The sequence below is a fragment of the Gavia stellata genome, chromosome 21 (genome assembly GCF_030936135.1).
Source record: "Gavia stellata isolate bGavSte3 chromosome 21, bGavSte3.hap2, whole genome shotgun sequence".
NCBI classification, from domain to species: domain Eukaryota; kingdom Metazoa; phylum Chordata; class Aves; order Gaviiformes; family Gaviidae; genus Gavia; species Gavia stellata.
Window position 1 is genome coordinate 9,683,856 of NC_082614.1, and position 26,299 is coordinate 9,710,154.

At 38.5% G+C, this 26,299-nt stretch overlaps 2 protein-coding genes and 1 non-coding gene across 3 annotated transcripts in view; all 3 read right to left on the reverse strand.

Annotated features, from left to right (window-relative positions):
- Positions 1-7,508, reverse strand: part of EP400 (E1A binding protein p400) — a 47,003-nt gene extending 39,495 nt beyond the window's left edge. The window contains exons 1-2 of the mRNA XM_059827539.1: positions 6,186-7,508; positions 3,054-3,056 (exon numbers count right to left, since the gene is read on the reverse strand). Coding sequence (XP_059683522.1) covers positions 3,054-3,056; positions 6,186-7,508 — 1,326 coding nt within the window. The remainder of the gene's footprint in view (positions 1-3,053; positions 3,057-6,185) is intronic.
- A 2,614-nt stretch (positions 7,509-10,122) lies between these two features.
- LOC104253254 (E1A-binding protein p400) lies at positions 10,123-18,417 on the reverse strand. The gene is made up of 14 exons (XM_059827917.1): positions 17,921-18,417; positions 16,975-17,086; positions 16,413-16,565; positions 15,555-15,638; positions 15,057-15,185; positions 14,577-14,621; positions 14,295-14,448; positions 13,537-13,778; positions 13,212-13,382; positions 12,621-12,757; positions 12,030-12,141; positions 11,458-11,577; positions 10,720-10,907; positions 10,123-10,396 (listed from the first exon to the last, which is right to left on the reverse strand). The coding sequence occupies exons 1-14, from the start codon at positions 17,983-17,985 to the stop codon at positions 10,123-10,125; spliced, it is 1,986 nt and encodes a 661-aa protein (XP_059683900.1). The 5' UTR covers positions 17,986-18,417.
- Positions 18,418-18,605: 188 nt separating this feature from the next.
- Positions 18,606-18,744, reverse strand: LOC132318932 (small nucleolar RNA SNORA49). Its single transcript, XR_009484414.1, has one exon. It is a non-coding gene; the product is annotated as a small nucleolar RNA SNORA49 (small nucleolar RNA).
- Between the last annotated feature and the right edge of the window lie 7,555 nt (positions 18,745-26,299).

Sequence of the window (26,299 nt, forward strand, 5' to 3'; positions counted from 1 at the left end):
TCTAACACCAAGATGTAATTTACAAATGGATCTAAAGAGGCCAGGACAGAACAAATCCTTCAGAACAGTTGTACAACGAAGAAAACAACACTCATTCAATATCTGCTATAAAGTTTTAGATGTCCATAATGCACATATACTCTTTGTTGAGTTTAAATTTTAAAACAGTAACTAAACTAAGTTGGTTATATATAATACACATCTACATTTTTTAAAGTGATACCAAACCCAGGAAAATGGGATATGTAAAAAATAAACTTGTTCAAGATTTTTTTTTTTAATAAATGGAAATTTTCATTAATGTGTTACCCTCATCATTTGCATAATGCTGCAATGAAGTCAAAATGACGTATTCATATAGTATATAGCTGCAATAAAAAGCTGACATGACAAAAACTAAAGATTGTGACTTCATTACAGGATTAATTAGAAAGGAAATTAGATGAGGAAAGAGAATTTTTGCATAAACTGTATCATAACTAACAAGACACAGAAGTAAGAAATGAGAGTCAGTACATTTGTGAAAGCTAATCCTTTTAACTCTGTATGAAACATCAGTAACACAAATTAACTCTCATCCTGAAGACAGTTTAAGCTTACTTGAGTCTCCACCACTGTCATTCTCAGGATAGAGCTCCATGAGAGTTAGCCTTGAAATATTTCAGGAAAAACTGCTAAGACTCACAAGATGGAATAAAAGAATCTCAGCCAAGTTACACAAGTTCCAATTCCAGTTTTCCAGATGCTAGACTTGTACTTGTTTGCACAGCTGGCAAAATGAGTACCATGAAGAAACTTGATGAGGAGAAACAAAATATTGCCATAAGGCTAATGTGACATCAGAGCTCACCAGAAATTACTAGACATTTTGTCTGAGGACAAACATCACACAATTATGAATTAACAAGCCTGGAAGAGCACTACTGATATTGAGATGGAAAAGAAATCATAGGGGTTTGATTGAGCAAGTTGGAATTTAGCTTCAGCAGGATTACACAGCGCATGAAAACTTTATTTTGAAATTACTACAACTAATATTGGCAGTGATGGCAGAGAATATATCCTAGATAATCCTTTCAGCATCAAACCCAGATGGCGTACTTACATACAGGATTATTGAAACAAACAAGTTGGAGTATATGATAATGTTCATGCTCTCTGGGCCCTCAGCACTACTGGCAAGTACTTATTAATGTCCACCAGTGTTTGTGCAAGCCCAGTTCTTTCCAGTGAGTTTCCAAGTCACATTTTCAAGTTCCAAGTTCTCCTCAATATTTAGCCATGCTATACCCAACATATTCTACTATGAAACTTATTATGAGAAAAATAAGGGTACAAAGAAAGGGCTTAAGAGATTCTATCAGAAAATGCAAAGATGGACTTTACGTAAGCCTCTGTGTCCTGGAAAACGAGCTAATTTAACATTCAAGTTCTCTAAGTGTAATTTGCTACTGGTGAGAGCCTCTGCCATATCTATGTACAGTACAGATTTGCAAATGTTGTGAAAATTTATTATGACAACATAGCAAAGACAGCAATTTCCCAAAAGAATCTTCTAGTTTATTCACAGGTCTTTTCTTCTCTGATTTTTAACAGAAATTCTACCAATATAAATTAAGCCTAAGGAAGTAAACACCAGTCTATACTGAAATAAACCATAGCCATTACAATCCCACATCTTCAATGCTTCATCAAACGGTGTTAATAAACATAGCCAACGTCAGCTAAAACGACTGAGTTTCAAACACTCTTTTTCAGCTGAATATACATCCCATGCCACTCAGATTCTATCAATAGCTATGAATTAATAACATTTAATCTCTTTGCTGCTCTGAGGGCATTTGTGGCCACTCTAGTGATACAGCTCTAGCCTTAAGATGTGAATTTTGCTTTTAAGGATCTCTGGCTCATATTCATCCCTAATGGACATGGTTCACTGTCATATCACACTCAATATGGATTAAGTTTTCAAACGCTTGTCTTCTCACAAGGCAGACATGCAGCACATTTCAAGTCCAACAGCCAATGTCTGGCAGAGCATCATACACTTAGGCAATTACAGAATTTTCATAATAAGTAACAAAAACTTACTTTCTACAATGCTACTGGATTAATTAACAAATTCAGCTTATGTCCTGTTTGCATCAAATGCTTTCTGGGACATCAGTTTAAGAAAATATGTTCTCCAAACTCTGCTTCAAATGCTGTTTATTTCACCTGCACTCTTACTCTGGATGATTGCATACTCACAGTTTCAGGCTGCATCTCTACTTTAGGATTTTTGACTGACATTTTCTTAAGAGTATGCCTCCCAGCTGCCTGCATTATCACCAGGTAATTTAGGCCAGACGCTTCAAAGAGCAAAGATGTTATGTCTCTATAAATTTCAGTCATATACCATTAATATTACAGTAAAACTGTCTTAACTTTAATTAAAATAATGTAGTCCTCCGGAGGTTATAATTATGCAGCACGCCTACAATAACAATTCTGAGTGCTACACTTACGCACTCAAATTTGAATGATGATGCTGATCGAGACACATTATTTCTCTATAAACAGCTACAAAGAGAAAGACTGATGGAAAGAGATGATACTTTCCGTTAACAGTTTGTGCTAAAAGGTATTATCACAGTTACACAGAGACTTTTGTATGTTTTTAGCATGTACCTGCTAGGTTCTCTGAAACAGGTCTGAAACTGTATCATACTTTCAAAAGTACTTCATCGCTGCTGTAGCTATAGCTTGATGGTAACCCTAATGACTGTAATAAATAACTTAATATTACATATTTTAAACAGCTTAGATGAAGCCTAACTACCTAAGGAGACTTCCAAGACACGTCAGTATTGGCCATAACAAAGAGCTCTCAGTGCAAGCCCCTTAACCATGCAACTCATTTGTGAAATACCACAGTGATCATCCCATTTGTTATACACAGGAATACAACCCGTTTTACATTTCATTTAACTCTCCATTTTCCAAAACCTAGATGAAGGCAGTGCAGACCATACAGCTGGCATGGTACGGCAGAGTAATTCACCCTGTAACACCTGCTATTTAAGTGCATATAATTGATCTAAAAGGTAAATATTTTAGTTGCAGAGGAATTAGGGTGTATTACTTCTCAGGGTACATAGGCAATGATGTCTGCGTGGCACAGATTTGAAGGCAGCTGCATAAACCCATACTAGTCTGAATTTAAAAGTTGCATCGTCATTGATCCACAGAAATTTTAGCTGATTATGACATTTATTTCTTTACTTTGTTCAGTATTCCCTCATGCAAAAAAAAAAAAAAAAAAGAAAAAAATTGTAAAAACGGGCTTATACAATAAAAATAAGCACTTCAGTTTCTTCTTCCCAACATTTATGGTAGAGCTAATGGAAAGCGGTTAGTTATATTAAAAAAATGTGTCAGCGAGTTATTATTGTTGTTTAAAACATTTCAGGGGAGGCAAATCCAAAACCTTCTGTAGCCATACTCAAAACCTTTAATAGATAAGGAAAAAAAGAAAAGAAATTTAGAAAAAATCCACAATTACAATGCCACAGACAAAAGAATACATTTTATCACTATGCAGAATGCACAAATGAACCAAATGCATTAGGGAAACAAAAGACAAACAAACCAAAGTGAAAACATTCAAGCTGAAAGTTAATGAAATAAGCCAGCAACCTGGAGACAAAGATTTAACTTCCTCAAGGCTTCATTAATACTGATGCATTTGAAGATTTCAAAGTTTTTTTTTGTTTCGTTTAGATGATAAGGGATGGGCTCTTGGGAAAATTCTAATTCATCTAAGAAATACCAAATCTGAATGAAGAAAAAAAATCTGGGATGAAACTACATTTTAGAACCATTGAAAAGTACCTGAAATGGTTGCTGCTGGGATGAAAAAGCAGCAGAAACATTTGGAGGAAGCTGGGTTGCTATAGCGACAGGAGTACCAGTCTGCCCATCCTTTCCTGTCACAACCTTTACCTGAGAGAAATATTTTGGGAAAAAAAAAAGAAGGGAGAATCATTTTCTTTTTAAAAGTTTTTCTTCTTTTTTTTTGTATTGTTCATCACACTCATTCTGTACTGATGGTACCTCACTGAAGAGGGGATTATAACTGAACAACCATCAGTACGGCTCAGTTTGAACGCAGGCTGTTTTTGAAGAGTTCTGTCTCACTTTTAATAGCAGAACAGAGTACAGCCTTGACTATTCATAGTGACTTCTCGTCACTGGAAACCTTTTCTTAAATCCAGTTAACATAAAAGTGTGTTTTAAATTTAATGATTGCTGTTCCTAACGGACAACAAATTAGCATGACAGACAGTTTGAACTTAAGAGAGCTCCAACATTTATTTAAGCAATGAGCACAGCCACCATTCGCTCTCCCCTTGAATTCCCAAAGTGATCATCCTTTCCAGGCAAGGGATGAAGCGCGTTGCTTTAGCAGAAAGTGATAAAGAGGGGGGAGGGGGAAATAAAAGAGAAGACGACAAAAAAATACAAAGAAAGAACATACTCAAAAGATGTCTTAATCTTTCAAAAGGACTCATCATTTGAAAACACATAAAGACTTTTGCTGTTGCACTTTGTAAAATTCTCCAGCAGTTAGACGGACAAGCAGCTTTCACAAACAAAGGACAATCCATCACAAGAAGGCAGTGAAGTACAGCAAACTCCAAACCCAGAAGACCGAGGGGTAGAGCCTCAACTGATGTAAATTGTAGTAGCTCCACCGACTTCAATGAACCTATACAATTTACACCCACTAAAGATTTCTCAAAATGTGTGTACTGTAGTTAAAAATACCTGGTTATTTCAGCTGACAAACACGCAACCCAACAAGAACACCTAAACAATTTGACAAAATGCAAACCAGGTGAAAAAAAAATATTGAATATCCATTGTCAATAAATTACAATAACAAACTAGCTTTTATGTTACTGTATAAAGAAAGAAATGATTCCTTCAGAATTATCAATAACTATCACAAGCAGAAATATATTTTTCCTAGTCAAGAAGTCTACATCACAAAACAATGAACAAATTAAACATCAGATGTTATACTGTTAAAATTTCCCACAAATTCCAACTGAAGATTTGATCACTAATAATTCACACCTAAGAGAGTCACCAATTTTCACTGAAGACACTAATTTCTAACAGATATTTCAAAGCAATATGAGTTTCTTTACATAACAGGTTTGGTTTGGTTCTTTACAAACTGGCAACTATATAACCAATTTTGACAAATTTTTAAAGGTATTTCTGAGTGCCAAGTGATGCAGTGGCATCAGTTATACCTACCCTGTTGCAGCCACTTGCCATGTAGGCTCGCAGGTAGGTGCTGCACAGACAGGCACTGCTCCAGCACCCACTGGGGTGCTGCAGGTCAAGAGCTACACCAATGGGTGCAAACGTGCAGGAAAAGTTGCATGGCGGCTGTCTGTGGCAAGCTTATTTCAAGTCCTTTGCCATTAATAAACAGTGAATTCAAGTTAGTAATTTTCAACCTTCGCATAAATAACAAAGTTAACTTGTTACTGTCCAGTCTGTAAGTGCTATTTTTTAATCATTTAGACAGCAATACATGCACAGAACTCTAAGACAGCCTAAGTAACCTGATTCGTTACTACGGACCCATATACACTATGATTCACACATTCTCTCTGAGTAATTAGATAACTTCAGATTTTTTTGTTGGCCATAGCAACACTGAACTTCAGTAACATCTATGGTTAGAAGTCACACGAGTCCAATAAAGCTTAACCTCTTATAAGACTTTCTGCTTATTCTTTTTGGTTTCTGTAAGTCTAGTAAGTGAAATTTAATCTGTGATTCCTATTCATATTCATTCTGATAGCTTAAAACAGCTTCCACACCAATGCCACCTTTGTTTTGTGTGTTGGCTTACACACTAACTAGAGCAGTGAAAGCTCCTTTCACCTCTCTGTTCTTTTCTTTTGAATGCATGCGTCTAACGGCATGCTCAAACCGACCTGTCGAATCATACTACCTAGCAGAACTGCATTCTCTCAGACCAACTATTTAAAAGAAAAATTGCCATACTTCATCAAGTAAAAACGATTCTTCAGGTACTGTCACATTCTCTAATACTTCACAATCCAGGTGCCACAACTTCATCTACGATTTTATTCCAAAATGTTAACCAACAGATTTCTTACCTCATCATTGATGACCTCAGATTGTTCTTCCTCTTCTTCTTCCTCCAGATCCAAGTCATTTTGTCTCAGGTATGCTTGCAGTGGAACACAATGTTTCTTCTTAAAGGCTAAAAAGTCCATCATATTCCCTTGAAGATGTTGCAGGAAAAACAGTTCAATCAAACATTCCTTAAAAGTTTCCTTAAGAATTTCCATCTGCTTGTGGTGATGATCCAAACATTGTTTTCTCATTTGAGCAGTCTCTTGGTTGGCAGGAGGAATCTCCTCCAATTTTTTGGGTTGTTTTTTCACTGCCGTATTAACTGTAGGAGTAAGAGGAAGACTCGACAGCCCCTGTGGTACAGTGGCCCGTGAAGGACTTGTGGGAGGAGGTGGTGATGTCATTCCAAATGCACTAGGTCCTCCAACTCCTGCTATCAATCCACCAGAAGTCCTGTCATAACCGATGGGTCTACCCAGCTGCTGTCCCTGAAGCACTTGCTGCTGCTGTTGCATAAGCTGCCCTTGGATAATATTGCTGATTTGGGGTGGCAAGCTGGTCGTCGTAATATGGCCCGGGCTAGTCAAAGATTGCATATTTGCTCCGCTAGCTACAGGACTTTGAGGACCGAGATGATGTATGGTGCCACCAGACTGCGAATGAGGTTGTGAAAGCCTGCGTTCCCTTACCGTGGCAGGTGTCCCAGAAGATGGAAGCTGTACTTGTGCAGCAGCTCCTTGAGCAATTTGTGCAATTCCCGGTCCTTCTTGATAAACGAAGTGTCCGCCATTTGAAGGACTCAAGCTGATTTGTCTCACAAGCACACTAGCATCTACAAATCCTCTAGTAGGGCTCTGGCTGCACATACCCAAGCCAGGGCCTGGAGTGCCTGCCCGAACATTCGGTAACGTTTGCACGGGCACAGGATTAGGCTGTGTAGGGCTTTGAGACTGAACTTGTTGAGGCAGCGGTGATGTAACTTGAATATACGATGGGGATCCATGCTCAAACCGCCTCTGCTGAGGACTGAACTGAAAACTCGGTGATGTTGGGTTTGGAATTGGCAATGGGGTAAGCGTTATCTGCTGGTTTCCTGAAGCCACTGGTCCAACGTTTTGCAGCGTGATGTTCACATTCTGCCCAGCTACTGGACTTCGACTCATTATAAATTGCTGTATTTGGTAACTGGGGGACTGGGGTGCAGATGGACTTGCAGAAGGTGCAAAAGAAGCTGCAGGGGACTGGGGTAAATTTGCCTGTTGCTCTTCTCCCTCACTGCCTGTGAAGGACCTGGACCTCTGGAGCTGGCGTTGGGCATTCTGAGGACCATTACCATGGTGCATTCTCACTGTTCTAGGTTTTTTACAGTATACTCTAAAGAAATACACAAAAACAGAAATTCAGGGAAGGTAAAAATATTTCTGCAACTGAAACTATTTAGTTCTTATTCGAAAGACCACCTTACAGTAAGATCTCCGTCATCCTGTCTTTGCAGTTACTTAAAATGTTTTACATCAGCAGTCAAATTATCTGAAATTGTCGTCACCACAAAAACTCACTTAAATCCCTCTTACATTTCTCTAGCTAACATAGTGCTATTGAATAGTTTTACAAATGATATGTTCCTCTTAGCTAGTTAGAATGACTTCAAATAATTAAAAAAAAGCATGAACTTTTTCCCTTTCTGTGGAACTTCAAGAATCAACAGTGTCCAATATCAAAAGTATCTACTCTTTTTTGGGTTCATTATTCCCAGTGTTTCAGTGCTTTTAACACTTACTACGATGTTATTGAAAACACGGTAATTGCTTAAAATGTACAATAGGCTTCTTCAACAATAACTAAAAATATGATAAAAATGGACACATGTTCTAGTTACTGAAGAAAAACTGTGTCATGAAAAATCTCCCTACCAAATCATCTAGATGTTTGAAAAAGTATTGTACCTGCTACTTAACTCTGCTTTTTCTTTCCACTAACCCCTTAAAGAGATGAAAATGAATTCAGATCTGCATTTCATTTAAAATGCTGTTTATTGAGCCAAGCTATCCAGAAATCCAAAAACGTCCTGGTTTTGTATTTCAATCATCGACAAAAAAAAAATTCCACTGACATGCACTGGCAGGTAGATTCAGTGCTGGGTGTCACACAGCAGTAGCAGCAAAAGAAAAATGAAACCTGTTTTTTTTTCTTCAAAATCTCTCTCATATTTTGAAATCAACAGTTTCGGGTTTAGCATGTCAGGCCAAACACACACACGAGTATGTGTCTTTGCTCCTAACTCTCAAGTTGGTTTCAAGTGGCAACAGGCAGCAGCGCATCCACACCGCAGCACTACTGGAAAGGTACGCGATGCAGCGGCTGACTGACTGCCCCGCTCGCCCTCCGTTGCTGAGGTAGGGAAACTCAGCACAACTCATCCGCTCCCCTGCCCTGCGCTATCTGCAGCGATCTGCTCAAGCCCTGGGGACGGAGATATTCCCTTCCTTGCCCCCGGGAAAGAGTCGGCTTCCCGGGAAGGTGAGGAAGCAGCGGAGCGCTGTCACAACGCGTGCTAGCGGTAGGAGCCTGCAGAAGAGGAGAGGGGCTGCTTGAGAGCACGAGAGCTCCCACTCCGGGAGGCACAGCCTGCTCAGGGACTAAAACACAGTTCTGGGCAGGTTTTGTCTCTCCCGCTCCTCGGAGCTCAAATCTGAGGGAGATCCCTCAGCACAGCGGGAAGGGGAAAAAATATTCCACTCCTTACAGGCACCTTTTCCAAAAGATTTAGTAATACTGCAATACTTCGTGGTATTGTGACTCTTTCACAGCACTGATACCAAATAATTAAGATTGAAACGATATCACCTATCGTCAGTAACAAGGTCTTATTACTTTAATTACCTATACCTCGCTAACATTTACGGCTCAAGTAAAAACACTTAATTAACTACACGCTGATAAGGAAGCGTCACCAGCGCGCTGCCTCTGCCTGCCCGGGGAGAAGGGATCGCCTTTTGTGTGCGAAAACTGAACTATGCGAACGGCCCACACGCCGGGCCGGGCCCACGGCGAGCGCCCGGGCCCACGGCGAGCGCCCAGCCCCACGGCGGGCCGCCGCCCGAAGTTCGCGCGGGGCTTCCCCCGCCGAGGCCCGCGCGGGCGCCCCCCCGCAGGGGCAGCGGCCCGGGAAGCGCCGCCGCCGCTTCCGCCCCGCAGCGGGACGCGGCCGGCCCTGCCCGCCCCTAGCGCCCCCCGCCCCGGCGCCGTGCGGCGGCGCGGGGAAGGCCCGTTCCTCCGCGGCCGCCCCCGCCGCCAGGACCGGTGCCGCCGGGCCTCGGGCCCGCGGCCTGCGGGGCTGGCGAGGGGCGAAGGCAGGGAGGAGCGGGGCCCGGACGCCCCCCGCGGCCCCCCGAGCCCGGCGGGCCCCACTTACCGCGGGCGCCGGGGCCAGACTTTCCATTCGCTCCTCACAGGAAGCGGGGGCGGGGGGCGGCCGGAGCGGCAGCCGCTACCAGCGCCGGCAGGAGACAAACCGCGCCTCCTGCGCCTCGCTCCGCTCCGGCGCCTGCGCCGCCGCCCCGCCGTCCGGCGCGCGCTCTGCGCCTGCGCCGCCGCCAGCGCATGCGCGCCGGGGCCCGCAGCCTCAGCCGGCGGCCGGACGGAGGCGAGGCGGGTGGCAGCGGGCTCCCCCCGCCCCGGCTGGATGTCGGGACAGGGAGCACTGCCCCGGGCGGGAACTCGGGCACGGCACGCGAGGGAACCGGAGAGAAAATTAACTTTTATTGTAGTGCAGATACAGGAGTGTAATAGCCGTTCAAAGAGCAACTCCTGCCCGGGCAGGTGACAGCACTGCCCCTTTTCTTCGGGATTTAGGGTGACAGTCCACAGCGATGAATGCACTGCTCACCTACAGCACGGGCAATAAAATCCTCACACGATGGGAGGAAAAAAAAAGCAAGCTAGTGCTACTCTTGCTTACAATAAGTTACTGCTAAGAAAACCTGGGGAACAGTTTAGCAGTAAAGCACGGTAATGGCATTCAGCTTCCACGCCCAAAGCAGACGTTTCACCCCTCCGGAGGTCAGGTACGCCGGACCCAGGCCGGCTGTCTCCAGCTTTGCTCTCCAGGGACTGGCACACACCTGCAGCCTGCCCTCGGGGTAACTTCTGTACCCAGTTCCTCTGTGCCAAAGAAGTCGCCGTGGTCTGGTGATCGGGACTTGGCTGCTGGAACTTTTTGCGACTAAATCTAAAATTAAATTTTTGATGAATATTGGTTACTAGCTAAAAGTATAGAGACAAAACTGTCTAAGATGAAACTGAAAATAAGTGACAGTATACGAAGATGACAGTGTTTAAAATTCTACGTAATTAAAATGAATTACACTTAAATAATACAGCATCTGGGGATATACTGTTTCCTAAAGAGTAAAGGACTTACTGAAAGACTATTCTCCCATCATTTTCACTTACTGTCAATAAATTTTAAAGTGAACAATGCTATTTAATACAGATTTGAGGATTTATTTTTAAGAGTAAAATGTGAACCAAAAATAAAAAGTAAAAGGTTACCTGACAGAAGCAGAGTCATCAAAAGCATCTGGACAGTTGTCAGAGTGATGGTTACAACTGATGCTGTCAAATGCTTCTGCTTGAAAAAACTGCCCGGGGGTTTTGGGCTCCAGCTGTGCTGGAATGGCGGGTGCCACGGACACCTGCTGTAATACAGCTATGGCTGGGGAGAGTGTACATCCTGAAGCCTGAAAGTGTCACAAAATATATTGTATTTCTAACATTTACAAGTGTTCTAAAGTGGTCACAAAAGAGGGTGTGAAGTTTTAAGAAATTCTTCCAATGAGGGACTTGAATACATTAAAAAAGTACAATTATATTAGTACCATAAAATTAGATTTGTTCCAGGCTATATATGTAATGCCTTTTTCAGCATCATAAACTCCACTCTGGGATGAAGCCCAAAATCCTGTATCTTTAAGAAAGAGCTTGTCTATAATTATTCTTTGAATAATATTATTATCTCCTTGAACAACCAGACTGTATTTTTTAAGTAACATTTAAGCCCATCACCTCAGCCCAGATAAAACGAAATGCTCCTGTTACTCAACGTCCCAATTCTCCAGGTTTGCTGAGAGTCCTACACACAGCCTCAGCAAAATCAAAACAGATACCATAAGTGCACGGGAATCTGGGCTTATAGATTCATTTAGCCGGGAGGAACAGATTTCTCTGCTTACAACTGCAGGAGTGAAATGAATTCACATACCACATGGCAATCATGTTTTTGTTTCTCACCTGTGTTTCCCCCTGTGGTTTACACTGGGTTTGGATTTGCTCCACTGTTTGTTCCTCTTCTTGCTTCTGACTAGGCTGTTGCTCCTGCAATTGTGGAGCTATTTGTTCTTCAGCCAATGCCTATGACAACAGAAATAAACAGAAGGCAGGGATCACAGCAATAGGCTTCTTTTTAATTATTTTAATTCTAAGTAGATAAAAACCATGGCTGTTACCATGAAGTCATATAAAGATTTATCCCGAAATGAATTCCTAATTGTTTATACCAATAATTGTGACAGAAAATTCTGACTTGACAAAAAATTATTATCTATCAGGGTTGCCTGCTTCTGACATTGCTAAAATGCCAAAAAATGACACAACCACAGAAGCGTAAAGGAACAGATCTGGAACGCACAACTGATGCACTGAAAGGGGATTAGCAGTCAAACCCCATACTGAACTATTTTCAGTCTTCCAAAAACCCTTGTTACTTTTCCCTATTCCCAGCCTTTGCAATTGTTTTTACATGAAAAACTAATTGAAAAGATTTGAAAATGAAAAGAATTGAAAAGCTATTGAAAAGAATGTACAGAGTGGAATTCACCTGGAAAAACTGAACAGACCTTTTCCTGCATTGTCATAGGCTCTGCACAGATGGAAACAACCTCAGACATAGGTAGTAGCTTGTCATAGTTCTCTGCACTGAAAGTAAATGAAGTAGCTTAAGCTAACTGAATTTTGTGCAACTATTTTAATATTCATGACATTTTAACACAAAGAATTTTAAAATTCTGGAAGAGGAATCTGCAATTAAGATCTGACAAAGCTTGGGATTAGCAGGCAACTCCAGCCAGTTCTTTACCTGGAAATATGACAGCTATATTGTCAGACCTGAGAAAAGAGTTGAAAGCCTGGACTGACCCTCCTGGTACATCACATGGAGCAATACTGAAGCACTTCAAGCTTTTCTTTACATCAGCACAAGCACAGGTTTGATTCTTTGACAGTAAATGCACTACTTTAACTTAAGGCTGAAGGTCATCACAGCGCCTCTGACAAGAGAAACACCCTTGCAAAATACATTTTGCTTAAGAGAAAAAAAATATCACCAATCAGGCCACCAAAACTAATTAAATGTTAAATTTCAAAAAAATTATCATTGACAGTAGAAGTAAACTTACAGAGATCTATTTGAGGAACTTCTTTTTCTAGTAGTCATTGTCATCAACTGAAAGTGATTCATATAGATTTGAGTACGTTCAGAATTCTGGTCTTTAGCATAGGCTTGTCTAACACGAAGCGGATAACCACCTATGTTCTGGCATAAATAGAAATTGAAGGCTTAGGTAGCAAAATACGTAGTCATAAGAGCCCTGTCTCAAAAATCAGTTTACAATAGTCTCGACTAAAGACGATTCATATCCTGCCACTTAAATAAAAGTTAAAATAAGTAGCTCCCCTTCCTTATTTTTAATATACTGGTAGTGCAAAGTGATACCTTGCTGTGTTACATTGTCACAGCATTGGAGAAATTCATATTCCTAAGTGTATGGAAACTATAACAAATCCAACCTATAGTAGTCATACTGACAGGGGAAGATTTTTACTAGCATTTGCTTGTATACCAAGCTATTGAAAATTCTAAAATATAGTTGTGATTCTGCTTATTAAACACTGGTGTAGTCCACTAACAGCAATGAGGAATTAAAAAAACAAAACAAAAAACCCCCCCAAGTCTTCACAACATAATGCACATTTCAACTTAAACTCACCTTTCCTTCTGGACCTGCAAATGCTTTTATGTAATGATTTTGGCATTGCTTTGGGGAGCGATAAACATAGTTACAAGAGTTAACAACATCACTGACAAAGTCCCAGTTTGCTGTCTGTGCTGGTGACGCAATAGCAAGGTTTAAAGGAAGTGTCCGTAACTGTTTCACCGCCTAGGAGGCAGAGAGAAATCAAACCAGTGTAATGTTTCAATTAAATGCTTTTCTTGTGTGCGCAAGCATGTATAATCCTATATTAATCAAGGTCAATGTAATAAATTTCCAAGTAAAAAGTTTCTGAAGTCAATAAAAAAAAGTACCATCTTACTTTTAATAATGCCAAGTCTTCAGCAATTAGCCATGCAGGACTATCTCGCCCAGTGTCGGCAGCTGACTTCGTGAGAGCTGACAAAGGTCTTGCAAAATATCTTTTCTGTTTTACCCAGAGGAGGGTCTTCTGAGCTTTGCTCTTCTGTTGTGTTTTCAATACTCTTGGAGTCACTTGATCAAAAAGTGAAGGTGGAGGGACAGCCATCCTTCTATGGCAATGCTTCTTTCTCTCACTGGAAGCTAATTGGCAGGACAAAGTTGTTATCTCTGGTGAGAAAGGAACTTTGTGCAACCAAATCATGACAGAAAATCAATTGCTGCAAATCATCTGACTAATGATAAGTCTTTTGCAGTACTTTTCTGAATGCAGGTACCTTCAACGTATGGTCCCCTAGTACAGTATTTGACTTGATCAAGCATTTTTAAATAGCTTCTCACTTCACTAAGAAAATAAGCTTAAAAACAGATCAAATGGACACACAGGAGTTTCATTGCTTTACTCCTGCTTATTTAATTCACCCATATTTCTATTTCTAATCTGAAAGGACAATAGCAGGTTTTCACAGTGCACTCCCTCTACTCACACTCTACATTCAATCATTTTGTCTGAGCGATATCAATCTTAGCAGAGATAATGGTACATGCATGCCTAAATTTTTAAACACAAACTTAAAGATATTCTTGCAAAAGAGTTTTCATATTGTTTCACACAAAAATGTTACCACAACTTCCCATGCAATTTTGAATCCAACTTACATGACAGATCTGTTCTCTGCCGCTTACGTGCCTTCCTAACACACACAGGTGGAAGCTTAGACTCTGGAATCGGGGTACTAGTATACATCAGACACATAACAGTATCAGTGTAGACATCATCATGATTCTCAGGTACAACAGGGGGAGTCCAAAGCTTCGAAAAAACCAAAACAAATCATCATCAACAACAACAAAAAAAACCCCCCACAACCCATAGTTTGCCATTAATTGCAGTATTTTAGATAAGGTTTCCTTCAGATGAAGTAAGAGCTACTGACTTACAGGCATTATTTCTATTTCTCCATCTGGTCCTTCACAGACAAATTCCTGTATAAAAAACAAAGAATTTTTGATACCTCAATACATCATCCAGCCCAGAACCCAGTATTTACAAACAGAAGCTTGTTTGCAATAACTATAATTTTAAAATTACAGTAGGAAAAAATATTTTAAGGAATTACTCTTAATTTTCAGTATTTTTCTCAATTTCTTCCTTCAATTATTATTACCTTGATAGATAACTGTGCATTTCCATTCCAAGTCAACCTACCAACCCACAGTTCTTCTGCCAAAACAGCAGCCTGCTACTTTACAGAATTAAAACTGTCCACAGAACGACACCTTCAGTTTCAAGAGTACCATAACCGAAAAAGGCACAGACCAGTGCAATACAAACCCAACAGACATACTTAAATACATGGTTCATAGTCACAATATGCAAATTCTTCAAAAAGCAGGGACTTGGAAATCCCTTGATGTTACCGTGTTATAAGCATCTTGTCTGGTATATGTTAAAAGTTCCTCTTTCACTTCCTGCTGAAATTTTTCTTCTGCCTTTTCCAGCTCCTTGGCATGCTGATATTCCCATTTTATATTTGCAGTCTTTAACTCCTTTCAGGAAGAAGATTTGTACACTTTAAAATATTACCACTTTTCACAATAAATATGCTAACAGCAGTAAATTGCCACTGATTTGAGTCTCACCTTTTACAGACTAACAGTCATAGCAAAGTTAGTTAAACTGAGTTTTCATTCTTGGGTAAGGCCTCATACCAGTAAAAAGAAAGGGAAATATGTCTACCTGTTAATTAGGAACCAATGTGCTTTTAGACCACGATCATTTTGAGCAAAATTTCCGTACTCAAAAACAAAAACCAAACAACAAACCCAAATAAACAAACAAAATATATAATTTTACAACAGCGGGGTTTTCTATTTTGTTTTTATTAATTACTCAGAAAATGAAATATAATTGCTTACCTTGTTGACTTTCTGGCTTTTTTGATCATTCAAAGTATGAAACAATTCCAAGAAATTCAACGCATACTTTTCAATTGGCTTAAGCTGTTCAGAAAAACATTTTGACACATTGCTAGTTATTTAGTTGTTGAATTAGAAACATGTAAATAACCAGTGATTGAAAAACAAGCAGAAAAACACCCCAACCAATAAATGTATTTATTTTGGTTGCAAATAATGGCACCGTAATTAAGGTAGAAAAGAGATCTGAGGGCCAAAAATCTGACATTCTGGTCCCTAGCTAGTCTGCTCACGTCCCACCAGTATCACTGAGAATAGGCTCCCAATATTGGCTTCCATTTTCCTAACTGAAAAAAAAAAAAAAACAAAAGAGAATCCCATTCAAGTTATTACGCACACTCTTGACTGATTGCTAGCGAGCAGGCTGCTACTTGAGTTCTGTACAAGTAGCCTAAGGAAAAAGGAGACAATCAGAATCTGACAGAACTTAGGGAATGCTAAGAATAGTAATTTCATGGTTAAGAAGAAACAGATCCAAGGCCTTTAAGAAAAAACACAAGTATCTGGCAAAGCACAGGACTGTAAAACAGTTTTACATCACAAGATACAATTTAGTCCAATGCACTTCACAATCCTCAGGAGAACATTTGGTCACTTAAATGCTTCAGCACGTGAACAGATCTATCAACAAGCTCAGATTACCTCCCAGGATTGTTTCAATATTTAAGTTTGCACAGAACTGCTTCATGTAAATGGAGTGGAAATAAGGTACTTTATGAAAACCGTTTGATTTTTGCACAGGGAAGTAAATTTCAAATATTTCTAAAGGTTTACATAAAACAAAAGACATCATCATACCTGATCCACAAAGCTAGCCAGCTGTTTTAACTGTGAAGGAACCATGGTATTTCTTGAATCATACAACTCTGAATCTATGTCATTTCTTATCTCAGATAGTGTCTCTTCTGTAAACTTTCTGGAATCCTCTTTTCCATATTCAGAGCAAAGAACCTTATGGAAACATGTTTTCAAATATTCGATAAAAAAAATGTATGATGTCAAAAGTTTTTTAATCGTCCTAAAATTGAGTTTAGAGAAGTCAGATTACAGACATATTTGACACCTTTTGCTGCAGGAGATGTTGTTTTAGTTTGATTACAACAATGCCAGAAATAGTGTAAAATTATCATTGGAACAAACACAGTTTTCTTTCTAGATATTTTTATCTTCTGATTTTCTGTATGAGCTCACATTTAGGATTTTTACTGATTTTAACTGTGATCACATACTACTGGCCCCCAAACAAGTCTGAAAATAAATAAAAAACTAGATGATGTTTAAAATTCTGACTCTGATCTAGTAAAACACTCATTTGTTACATATCATTAAAGAACTGCTCACATTCTTTATGTTACCGTACCTGAGTCAAGAAGTCTGTTGAACAATCATCTCCCTGAGCAGCCACTTCTTGAATCAAATGTTTAATACCTTTTCTCAACAGCCTCTCTTCGACAGAATTACCACTTATAAGCCTTTAAAACAAAGAAACTCATTAAATACTGTTCCCTAGAAAACAGTGACACTTTCTGAAACTCAACGGTTTCATGTCTAATGTTCCTTGCCTACGCCAGTGAGCACCAATACTCATTTGGAGTCCATCAGGTATTATCATAAGAAGTTTTGTATTTGATTTTTAGTTTCTTAGAGGAAAGCTTTCTTTTTACATCCAATTTCATATTTTCAAAACACCAGGTTCTTTTAAGTTCTCATTTTCAAAATGAACAATAAACAGTATTGTCTTCTATACAATTGGATTTCTTAAAAAATCCTTACAATGGCAGGGTATTTGCTAACAGTGTCTACACTGCACACCCATGCATACCTGGCCAGTGGTGTAAGGTGAGCAAGAGGTCCCCTCTGCTCTCAGCACGTCCTTCCAGGAAAAGAAACAGTCACTTGAGAAAAGTTTTCAAATACATCTTAGAACAATATGAACTTCAGCATCTCATCACTAGTGGATTTGAAATCCAATGATAGACCATCAAGAAAGACATTGTTTATCAAGAGCGGAAAACACCCACAGATATTAATGTTTGTTTTGAGTGTCGCAACACAGAAATCCAGATGGCTTACAAGATGAAAGTGGGAAGGAAAGACAGTAAGGGAAAGAACAGGGTTTTCATTTTCCTTTTAGTCTGAAGGGGAGAAGTATGTACGACTGATCCAATCTTTAAAGGGATCTTAAAAGACTAAATGAATTAAACTAAAAGGACAACCTCAACCAAAAATCCTAGTTTCACCTAAAAACATCTTCCCTCTGTTTTTGATTTTAAAACACCTATACTGTTTCTTAGCGTAAAAGTCACCTGTATATGTGAATATCTCTGTCTCTTGCAATTTTATCACACCATTCTTTAGCCTTTGTATCCATCAATGGATCTAAATCAGTGTCATAGAAGACAACAGTATTTGCATCTACATGGCTGACACCTGTGGAAGGAGTGTGGGAAGAAAGAATTGCACAGAAGAATCGCTTGTCTTGGTTGAAGTTTTTTATGGATTCCTAAAACAGGGAGACAAGCAACTTAATTACAAATCCACATTAATAAAGTATAAATCTCTAACCAAACTTTTTTACAGAATGAGAAGATCAGAAAAATTGCTTTCTTATTACTTCCCCAAGCTACATTAAGCTTGCAAACATTTTAAGTTATCTGACTGCCCACATTACAGATCTACACAATTCAAAATTAATTTGTGTACCATTAAAACTATTAATTTACAGTGCAGTCAACCAGATAAAATTATGAAGATCTATTAAAGTAGTCACATTATGTCCTATGACTAAGGACACCTGACTGGGTTATCACATTCTGTGCATGCTTCATCTCTTTTCTTGTCTATTGACTAAATTGAAACCCTTCTATTGTGCTGCCTTTTGTTGCTTTAAGGTAAAGTATTCCTTTATGTTTTATACTGCATCTGACAGAAAGCATAACAATGCAATCTGAAATAAAAAAATAAGAAAAAAAATAACTTAACTCTATTGTTAATGTTTGCTCAAATTGTAGGCCCCAGAGGATACTGAGAATCTTACTGGGGAGGGAAGTGAGCATACTTTCAATTTATCCTCAGGCAATGCCAGGGCACTCTACAAAAAGCAAAAGTCCCTGGAGTAAGGTTGAGGAAGTGCCAATGTAAATACAGCAGCTACACTTAAAGAACTAACAGTGTAGATAGCTATAGATAATGAAAGCAAAAGCAATTAATCAAAATGCTATTGTGAAACAAAACGTTTGTATTTCAAGCACAAATTACTCATAAATGTAGGACTACTAGTGGCATACCTCTTGGAAACACCCTGGATGCCTCATCAAATAGTAATATGACTGACATATTTAATATATAATGACATATTTTGTGCTACAGCTACATACATAATTTGCTTAACTAACTAATGAAATTATGCAAATGAATTTTGCAAATGTATTAGACTTCCCTTTAGCATTTTCCCTCCCACTATGAGCATCTATTTACTATTAACTTGAGTAAGAGGTCCTCTTACCAGATAATGCCAACTGTGAGCACCACCCTCATTAACTCTTATGTACGTGAGAAAATGGAAGTTCAAGAAAAACTCCAGTATATCAAGCATTGGAATCATCTGTGTCAAAATCAACACACGATGTCCTCTTGCTTTCAGCCTCCGAAGCAAGACAGCCAGAGCTTCCATCTTGCCTGTTTATGAAATAAGAACTTGAAGGTTCTGCAGGCAGCATTCAACAATTAGAGAAAGCCCATTTGCACAGTTATAACAGGTGGTGGATTTTTTAATACCTGAATCATGCTGCACCAGTCGGGGATCTGGAAACTGTAGAAAATGAGGCCTTGCTATCTGCTGCATTGAATCGAAGTAGGGAAGTATCTGTTCTTTTAGATTAAACTTCAAGACCTTCATTTCATGGGTATATGTACAAGGAGGATTTGCTACATACAAACGTGGAGCAGCAACAGCAACAGCTGGCAATATGCACAGATCTCTATAAAACAAACCAAAAACTTTAATATACTAACTTTTAACAGCTTGGGCTATTAACTACTCAAAAACAGTAATAAAGAAGATGTCTGCATGGAAGCATAAGGGAGCTGGCTAAAGGTAATTGAAAGTAAATCAGAAGATGAAGTTTTATGTTAACATCAAGTAAATGCAAAAACACTCAAGTTCAGAACAAGACAAGAGGAAATTACCACTATACATAAAGTTACCCAGATAAGCTAACTTAGAACTCCTACTTTTCTGTAAGTATTCACACAAAAAATACAAGATATGTCTAAATAAAGTAGAATTGCTATATAACTAATAGTTCCATGGCAATTGTTATTAAGAGTTTTTAAATCCTAGAATGATTTAAAATTATACATCAGGGATGCAAATAGATTCTGCATAAAGCAATTTAGCCTGCAATAAGGATAAAACAAGGCAACTCATTTATCACTTTTAGCATTTTACAGTACTTTACATAAATACCCTGCTTTAGATGGTGGTATACACCCACCAAATTTGCACAAAGACTGCAAATGGATTTGTCTCAATTACCTAGTAACAACATCCTTCAGGGTGATCTGTTGCTGCTTCAATGTCAGAGTGAGTTCTTGCAATGGATCCTTTAGAACCTCCGTAGTACGTGAATATGGAAGACAATTTGCAAAGCCAGCCCAGCACCATTTGTTAATCCTGGCAGAACAATGCTGAGAGGTTTTTCTTTCACTGATCCAAGAGCAAATTTCCAACAAGTCTCTGCCATACAGGGGGGTTCTGGAACAGCGACGCTCGTTCCCAAAATATATTTTGTCCAGGTGTTCCTTTAGTTGTCTTTTTTCTTCTATGATACCCTTTAAATTCAAAATTCTTTTCTGAATGTATTTTCACCAGATAAGCTTATGCAAAAAAGAAATTTATGCAAAAGAAAGTTGAAAATAAGGATAATTTAGTTAATGTGAGAGTTCTATGAATGACTATGAAAGGAGATAGGAGCAGGAGAAAAGCTGATGATTAGAATAGCATTTGTGATACAAGAACAGATGTTAGGTTTGGTATTTTAATGAAAAATAAATCTGCTTTCCTACTCTATGCCTACTAGGAAAAATATAGTGTGACTTTCAAACTACCATTGGAGAGTCCACTAGTACAGATGGATGAGACCAGTTAATTACAATATTCTACATGCTTTAAATGTTAAAGCTTTGACTATTTCAGCAAACAGATATGCACACATGAATCTTGTAAACTATACATTGTTCATGATCATGTATATACTCATATCATATAAAGAGTTAGCATAGTACCTGAGTTGGACACGAAAGTGTAGATACTGATTTAGATTTAGTACTCAAGTCATCCACTGTCACATTAATAAATTCATTTTTCCAGGAAAGCAGCAAGACAAGAAAAATATTTTAATGAAGAAAAATAATTTAATTTCACAGACACATGATATTACAATATAAGGATATTGTAGCTTCTAGAATTTTGATTTCTGAATAGTTAAAAAGTTAAAAAGAAACAAGAAAAAAAAGAGATTAAAACGATAAACATGTGAATTGCATCATGTAGCACCTTACCTTGATGCTTCAGAGACTGTCTACCAATAAGCTGACAGAATTGACTATAAGACAAAGTAAATGTTTTCCCTCTAAACAGTAATGTTACAGGCTTTTCTGGCTGAGTGATTCTCTCTTGTGCTCCAGCTGTGGAAGCCATTGGGCCAAGTACTATCTTGCTGGCTGTTAAGAGAAGACAAAAAAGGTACAAGGTTTAAAAACAAGAATTTCCTCACTCTACACCACAGAATTTGAATGCTTATGCCATGCATATAGTATGCCCTGTTTCCAATGAAGGACAATTTTACTCCAGACATAACTCTTGGATTGCACTTAACCACAAACAGACTAGGTCTCCCTCTAATACTGAGTGTTCCTAAACTACACACGAAATGTTCTTCCCCTCAGTATCGCTGGTAGACCTATTAAAAAAAAAAAAAAAAAAAAAAGGATGATTTTCTAGATACAGTTTGACTGGTATTTCACATATACTCATTTGATTTGACAATGTACAAACTTTGCAAGGGCTTCAAGAGTCTGCACAGGTATATTTTAAGCAAAATTTTGGGGGAAAACAACCAGAGAATAAGAGATCTTTTCCTGCACAATTCATTTTTAGCAATGAAAGAAGTTCTTAGAACAGTTAAGACCACAAATAATAATTACCAGATATAATTTTCGGTCTCCCTTGATAGTGAATGCTTCCCATTCAACCATGCAAAAACTTACACTGTAGCCAGCTGAAATGAATAGAGAATTTAGAAAAGGCCTGAAAAAGAGTGTGCTTGAAGTGCTGCACAGTACATCACCAATCATCCGAAAATGGTCTGTTCCAAAGGGCTGTATCATATAAAAAAGACCCAGTTAATAATGACCTTTAATAGTGGCTCAGCAGAGACCCAGAGAAGAGGACAGTGATGATGCCTAAATCTGATCAGTCAGTTAAGACTGACATGCTTGAAAAGCTGTCTCACACACTGCAGGTCAGGTCTGGAGTTTCATTAAGATGGTATACCTGGAGACCAACACAACTGCCAGCAAAATTTCATGTTTGTACAATAGTATCATTCTGTTTATAAAAGACAGACAAATAGATAATATGGAATTCTGTTTTGATTTTGTGAGCAAATTCCTGTTAGAAAACTGCTAATGGAAGTTTATATTCAAATATGTAATGCACAAATGCATTCAGTACAACCTCATTTGTTCCCCAATTTCACGCAATATTTAAAAAAAAGACAGCAAACCAGAAAGCAATGGTTTATTACATGTACAACAGACCTCTCCTATGCTGATTTTCTGAAAACATGGGAAGGGATTGTCGTCTTTGTATTTTCTTACGATGATCTGCCATAACTGTTGCTGTGTCCACCAACTGAGACTTGGAGAAGTCTCTAGTCCTACCTTCGGGCTTCTGTCCATACTGCACTGGTGTAAATAACCTAAAAATTAACAAGTCATCTTTCTACACATAAAAAAACATATATGAGGAAGTTGTTAATCACTTTTTCCTAATACAAAATTAAGTTAAAAAGCAAATAGTTCATTTTAGTCAGTAATCTGAGCTAGAAGAGGTACCCAGCTGCAGAGCATACGGCAGGAGGGATTCTGCTTCTCTCAACATGCAGAAGAAACACAATATACTGTAAAATGCAAGTACACCAAATGCTCTGAGGCTCCAGTCTTCTCTGAAAGATTACGTAGAGGGTTACAAGCATGACAGATGTCCCGTATTCCTTAATCATCTTTGGAGTCTGGAGACAGCAAGAAAACTCCCGAAAAGATGCTAATAAGGATCTAGCTTCTTAATGGAGCAAAGTCTTAACTATGGCTAGGTGCAGTATAAGTACAAAAAAAGTAGGGGATCTCTACTTTCATGCATCTTCAGGCAGTCTGGTTTTTAAAACATACTGAAATTGTAAAAGCTAACTTCACAATAACTGTTTTGTGTATACCACTTCAGGGAAACGGAAGATACCTAAACGGTAAAAGAATGAGTTCTTTTTCTGCTTTATGTTTATATTTTAGCTATTGCTTCCAATTCCTAAATTTCATTAACTGACAAAGCTCCCTTCTGGCAGAACTGCCTAACAGAACGAGTGCAGGACATCCTCCTTGTCACCTATTACAGCCGCATGCTACACAAGCTGTCTTGGGCTTCCGTAACCACACTCTGCTCTTATCAGGTTAATTTATTGTAAAATGTTTAAGTCTACATTGCTCTACAGCAGAATTACATTCGCTCCAAGACTTAAAAATGAACCCTCCCAACTGCTTTTAAAAGAGAAGAGTCAATAGCAAAAACAAAAAGTCAAAATTTAACAGAAGACCTTTTTTTCTTCCCCTTCCCCCCTCCAAAAAAAACCCAAAAAACAAACCCAGGATTTCTTTAAGTGCTTTGCAAGCACATCTTAGACTTAAAATTAACTAGAAGGAGAAGATTTAATTATTCTGCTTAGGAAACTCCACTGCAGAAGTCACTTCCACTGTTTGATCAAAAACACAACAGACTTTCAATTCTATTGAGTTTGGCAGGAAAGATCACAACTGAGCCTTTGTAAATGAAAAAAACTATTAAGTGGTAAAAAGCAGTCTGCTTTCCCTCAGAAGACTGGCATACAGTCTTTAGCAGTGATCAGTCTGGAAACAAAAGAGAGCAAGAAAAACAAGTGCTTCTGAATGAACCCTCTGGATCCTCACAAATATTACTCGTTTTCACCTGTTACTTTAAATAAATCAATCAATCAATCACTGGAACTCTGCATACCTATTTGGTTTGAGCTTCACCTGCTCAAGTCTGGGTGACGAAGGAGAACAGTAGATCTCTTCAATAAGCTTCCTAGTTACCTTCTGTTTTGGCAGTATTTGTGCTTCATAGCAAGTCATTTGGTTTTCCATCCCAATCACATCAAAGAGAGACCAGTCTGCATGCTTAAGTTATTAAAAAAAAAAAAAATAAAGAAAGAAAACCCTAAAGAAATATTCTACCACCATTCAGTTGCAGTAAAAAAAATAATAGTAGTAATAATACCACATTCTCTGAGAACGATTAAAAAGCTCACAGCTCATGCCAGAAATAAATCAAAACACGGAGAAGCCAAGTGTCATGTGATTTTGCAGCGAGCAGCTGCTGTTACTTTAAAAGGTTTCAGCAACCTACACCATGAAAATAGAACATCATGCTTATATTACCAAGAGTCAAAAACAGGACAGCACCCTCAAATACAAGCTCTGCAGTTAATTTAATGCTTGTAATTCAAACTTTTGTCTTTGTAGAACTGGCGTTCCAGACTCAGCCATTCCCACCTTGATACATTAACCCTACTTCCTTCACAAGCCTTTGACACTCAACCTGTCCGCCCACCCCAAAATAATTTTTCCAACAGGCTTGAAGGAGTAACTATTTGAATTTCCCAGGACACATAATGCTACTGTTTTAGCTTTGTCCAGTATTTCTTAAGCCTCTAGTATTGTGGAAATCACTAGAAAAGAAATGGATGAAATCCCTTGCAATGTAACTTTAACAAACAGATTATAGTTAAAACTAAACTGTGGAATCTGAGACAGCTTCTCATCTCCAGAGCTGTACACAGCTTAACTATGCCCTTACTACTCCTCAGGGCAGGACAAGAATGGCACCTTTCCCTTGATTCCAAGGCCCATCAGTTTCAGTTTATTGGGAACTTTAAGCAAAACCAAAAAATGTTGCAAAATAGCCTGACCTTTGACAAGGATAGCAAATTCCCAGCATACCTACTAAATTCAGTACTACCATAAAGTCAATGGTTATTATTTACAGTCTTAGCAGTTGATTCTAAAAATAAATTAATTAGCAATTCAGATTTTGAAATTTAACTGGAACCTGAATTATGTATAAGAAATTTTACGTCCTAAGCCACCTGCTCTCCCAGTCAAATCAAGTCAAGCACAAGAGAATTACATCCCTACTCACCTTCCAAAGATCCCATCCTAATGCATTCAGCACTAGAGAAGCAGTTGTAAACTCCAGCGTGTCTAATACAAAGGAAGAACTTGGCAGCCGGGAACTTATCAGATCAGGATGGTTACACACCCTTAGCAGCTGCGTCAGAATATGGAGGACACTGACAAAGTGCCCACTTCTAAAACATTCTTGAGTTCTGTTATTTAAAATGAAAATAACATTTAAATTATCTTTAAAAAACAGTGCTTTTTAGGAGCTTAGGTCTTTCTGCACACTCAGATTGTTTTTCTGAATAAATCTCATAACACCAAGTTATCAAACTTAGAAAAGTATCAGTTTAAAAATGCAGTCTTCCATTTCTCCAGCTTCTCTCACATTCACACAAACTTCTAATAATTTATAGAATATATGCTGATTTTAAAACTCACATTATCATAAACCTGAGTTTCTCCAATAGCCACTCTATTTCAAATGGAAACGACATCGGATAATATATGAAACACATATTGTCAGTATTAAGGCCTATTTTTTAACACCTGAATAAATACCACTTTAAATTATCAAATTCACTGGAAAATACAAACTAGACATATCAGAAAAGCAATGTAACATATAACCTAGGATAGTCAGTTCCTAAATAACTTAGGAACTAAATTTAGACAAAAACTGTGACACATGGTCAATTGCCTAAGTTATAAATATTTTGCCCCACATATAGTTTGTCCCATAATCTGCAAATACTGTTTATTTATGCTTCTTTTCACCTTGTAAAACAACTAGATCTAAATAAACCAACACAGAATGAAGAAATGGCTGAATGCAATTACCACTAAGGGTAGAACATGATTAGCCTGCACAGCACTATGATTATGCCAGCGTGCTTTAATCTTTAGGTTTGCCCATGACTCACTTAGAAACAACACACTAGCAAACGAGCTCTTTTATCGTAACTGGAATGGTTCCTAACTTTAACGATGAATGAACAATTAAGAACTACTCAACAGATGTACCTTGGTTGAGACAAGATGTCTTTATACATTGACTTCTGCCGATTAGAAAAAGTACACGTCAGCACATGCTCATATTTCCTTGGTAACTGCTTCTCAACATTAATTTTGGTCCTCCGCAAAATAAATGACTGCACTGCCTAAAAGAATACAAAATAATAATTTCCTAATTGTATTTCCTCAGAGAAAGAGAT

Excerpts from the sequence above, each read along its gene's own strand:
- LOC104253254 (XM_059827917.1), bottom strand. The coding sequence starts at position 17,985 with ATGGATACAAAGGCTAAAGAATGGTGTGATAAAATTGCAAGAGACAGA. Across the intron at positions 13,779-14,294 it reads GCAGAGAACAGATCTGTCAT|CTTCCAGTGAGAGAAAGAAG; the intron begins GTAAGTTGGATT and ends CCTGCCAATTAG. Across the intron at positions 13,383-13,536 it reads AAGACTTGGCATTATTAAAA|GCGGTGAAACAGTTACGGAC; the intron begins GTAAGATGGTAC and ends TCTGCCTCCTAG.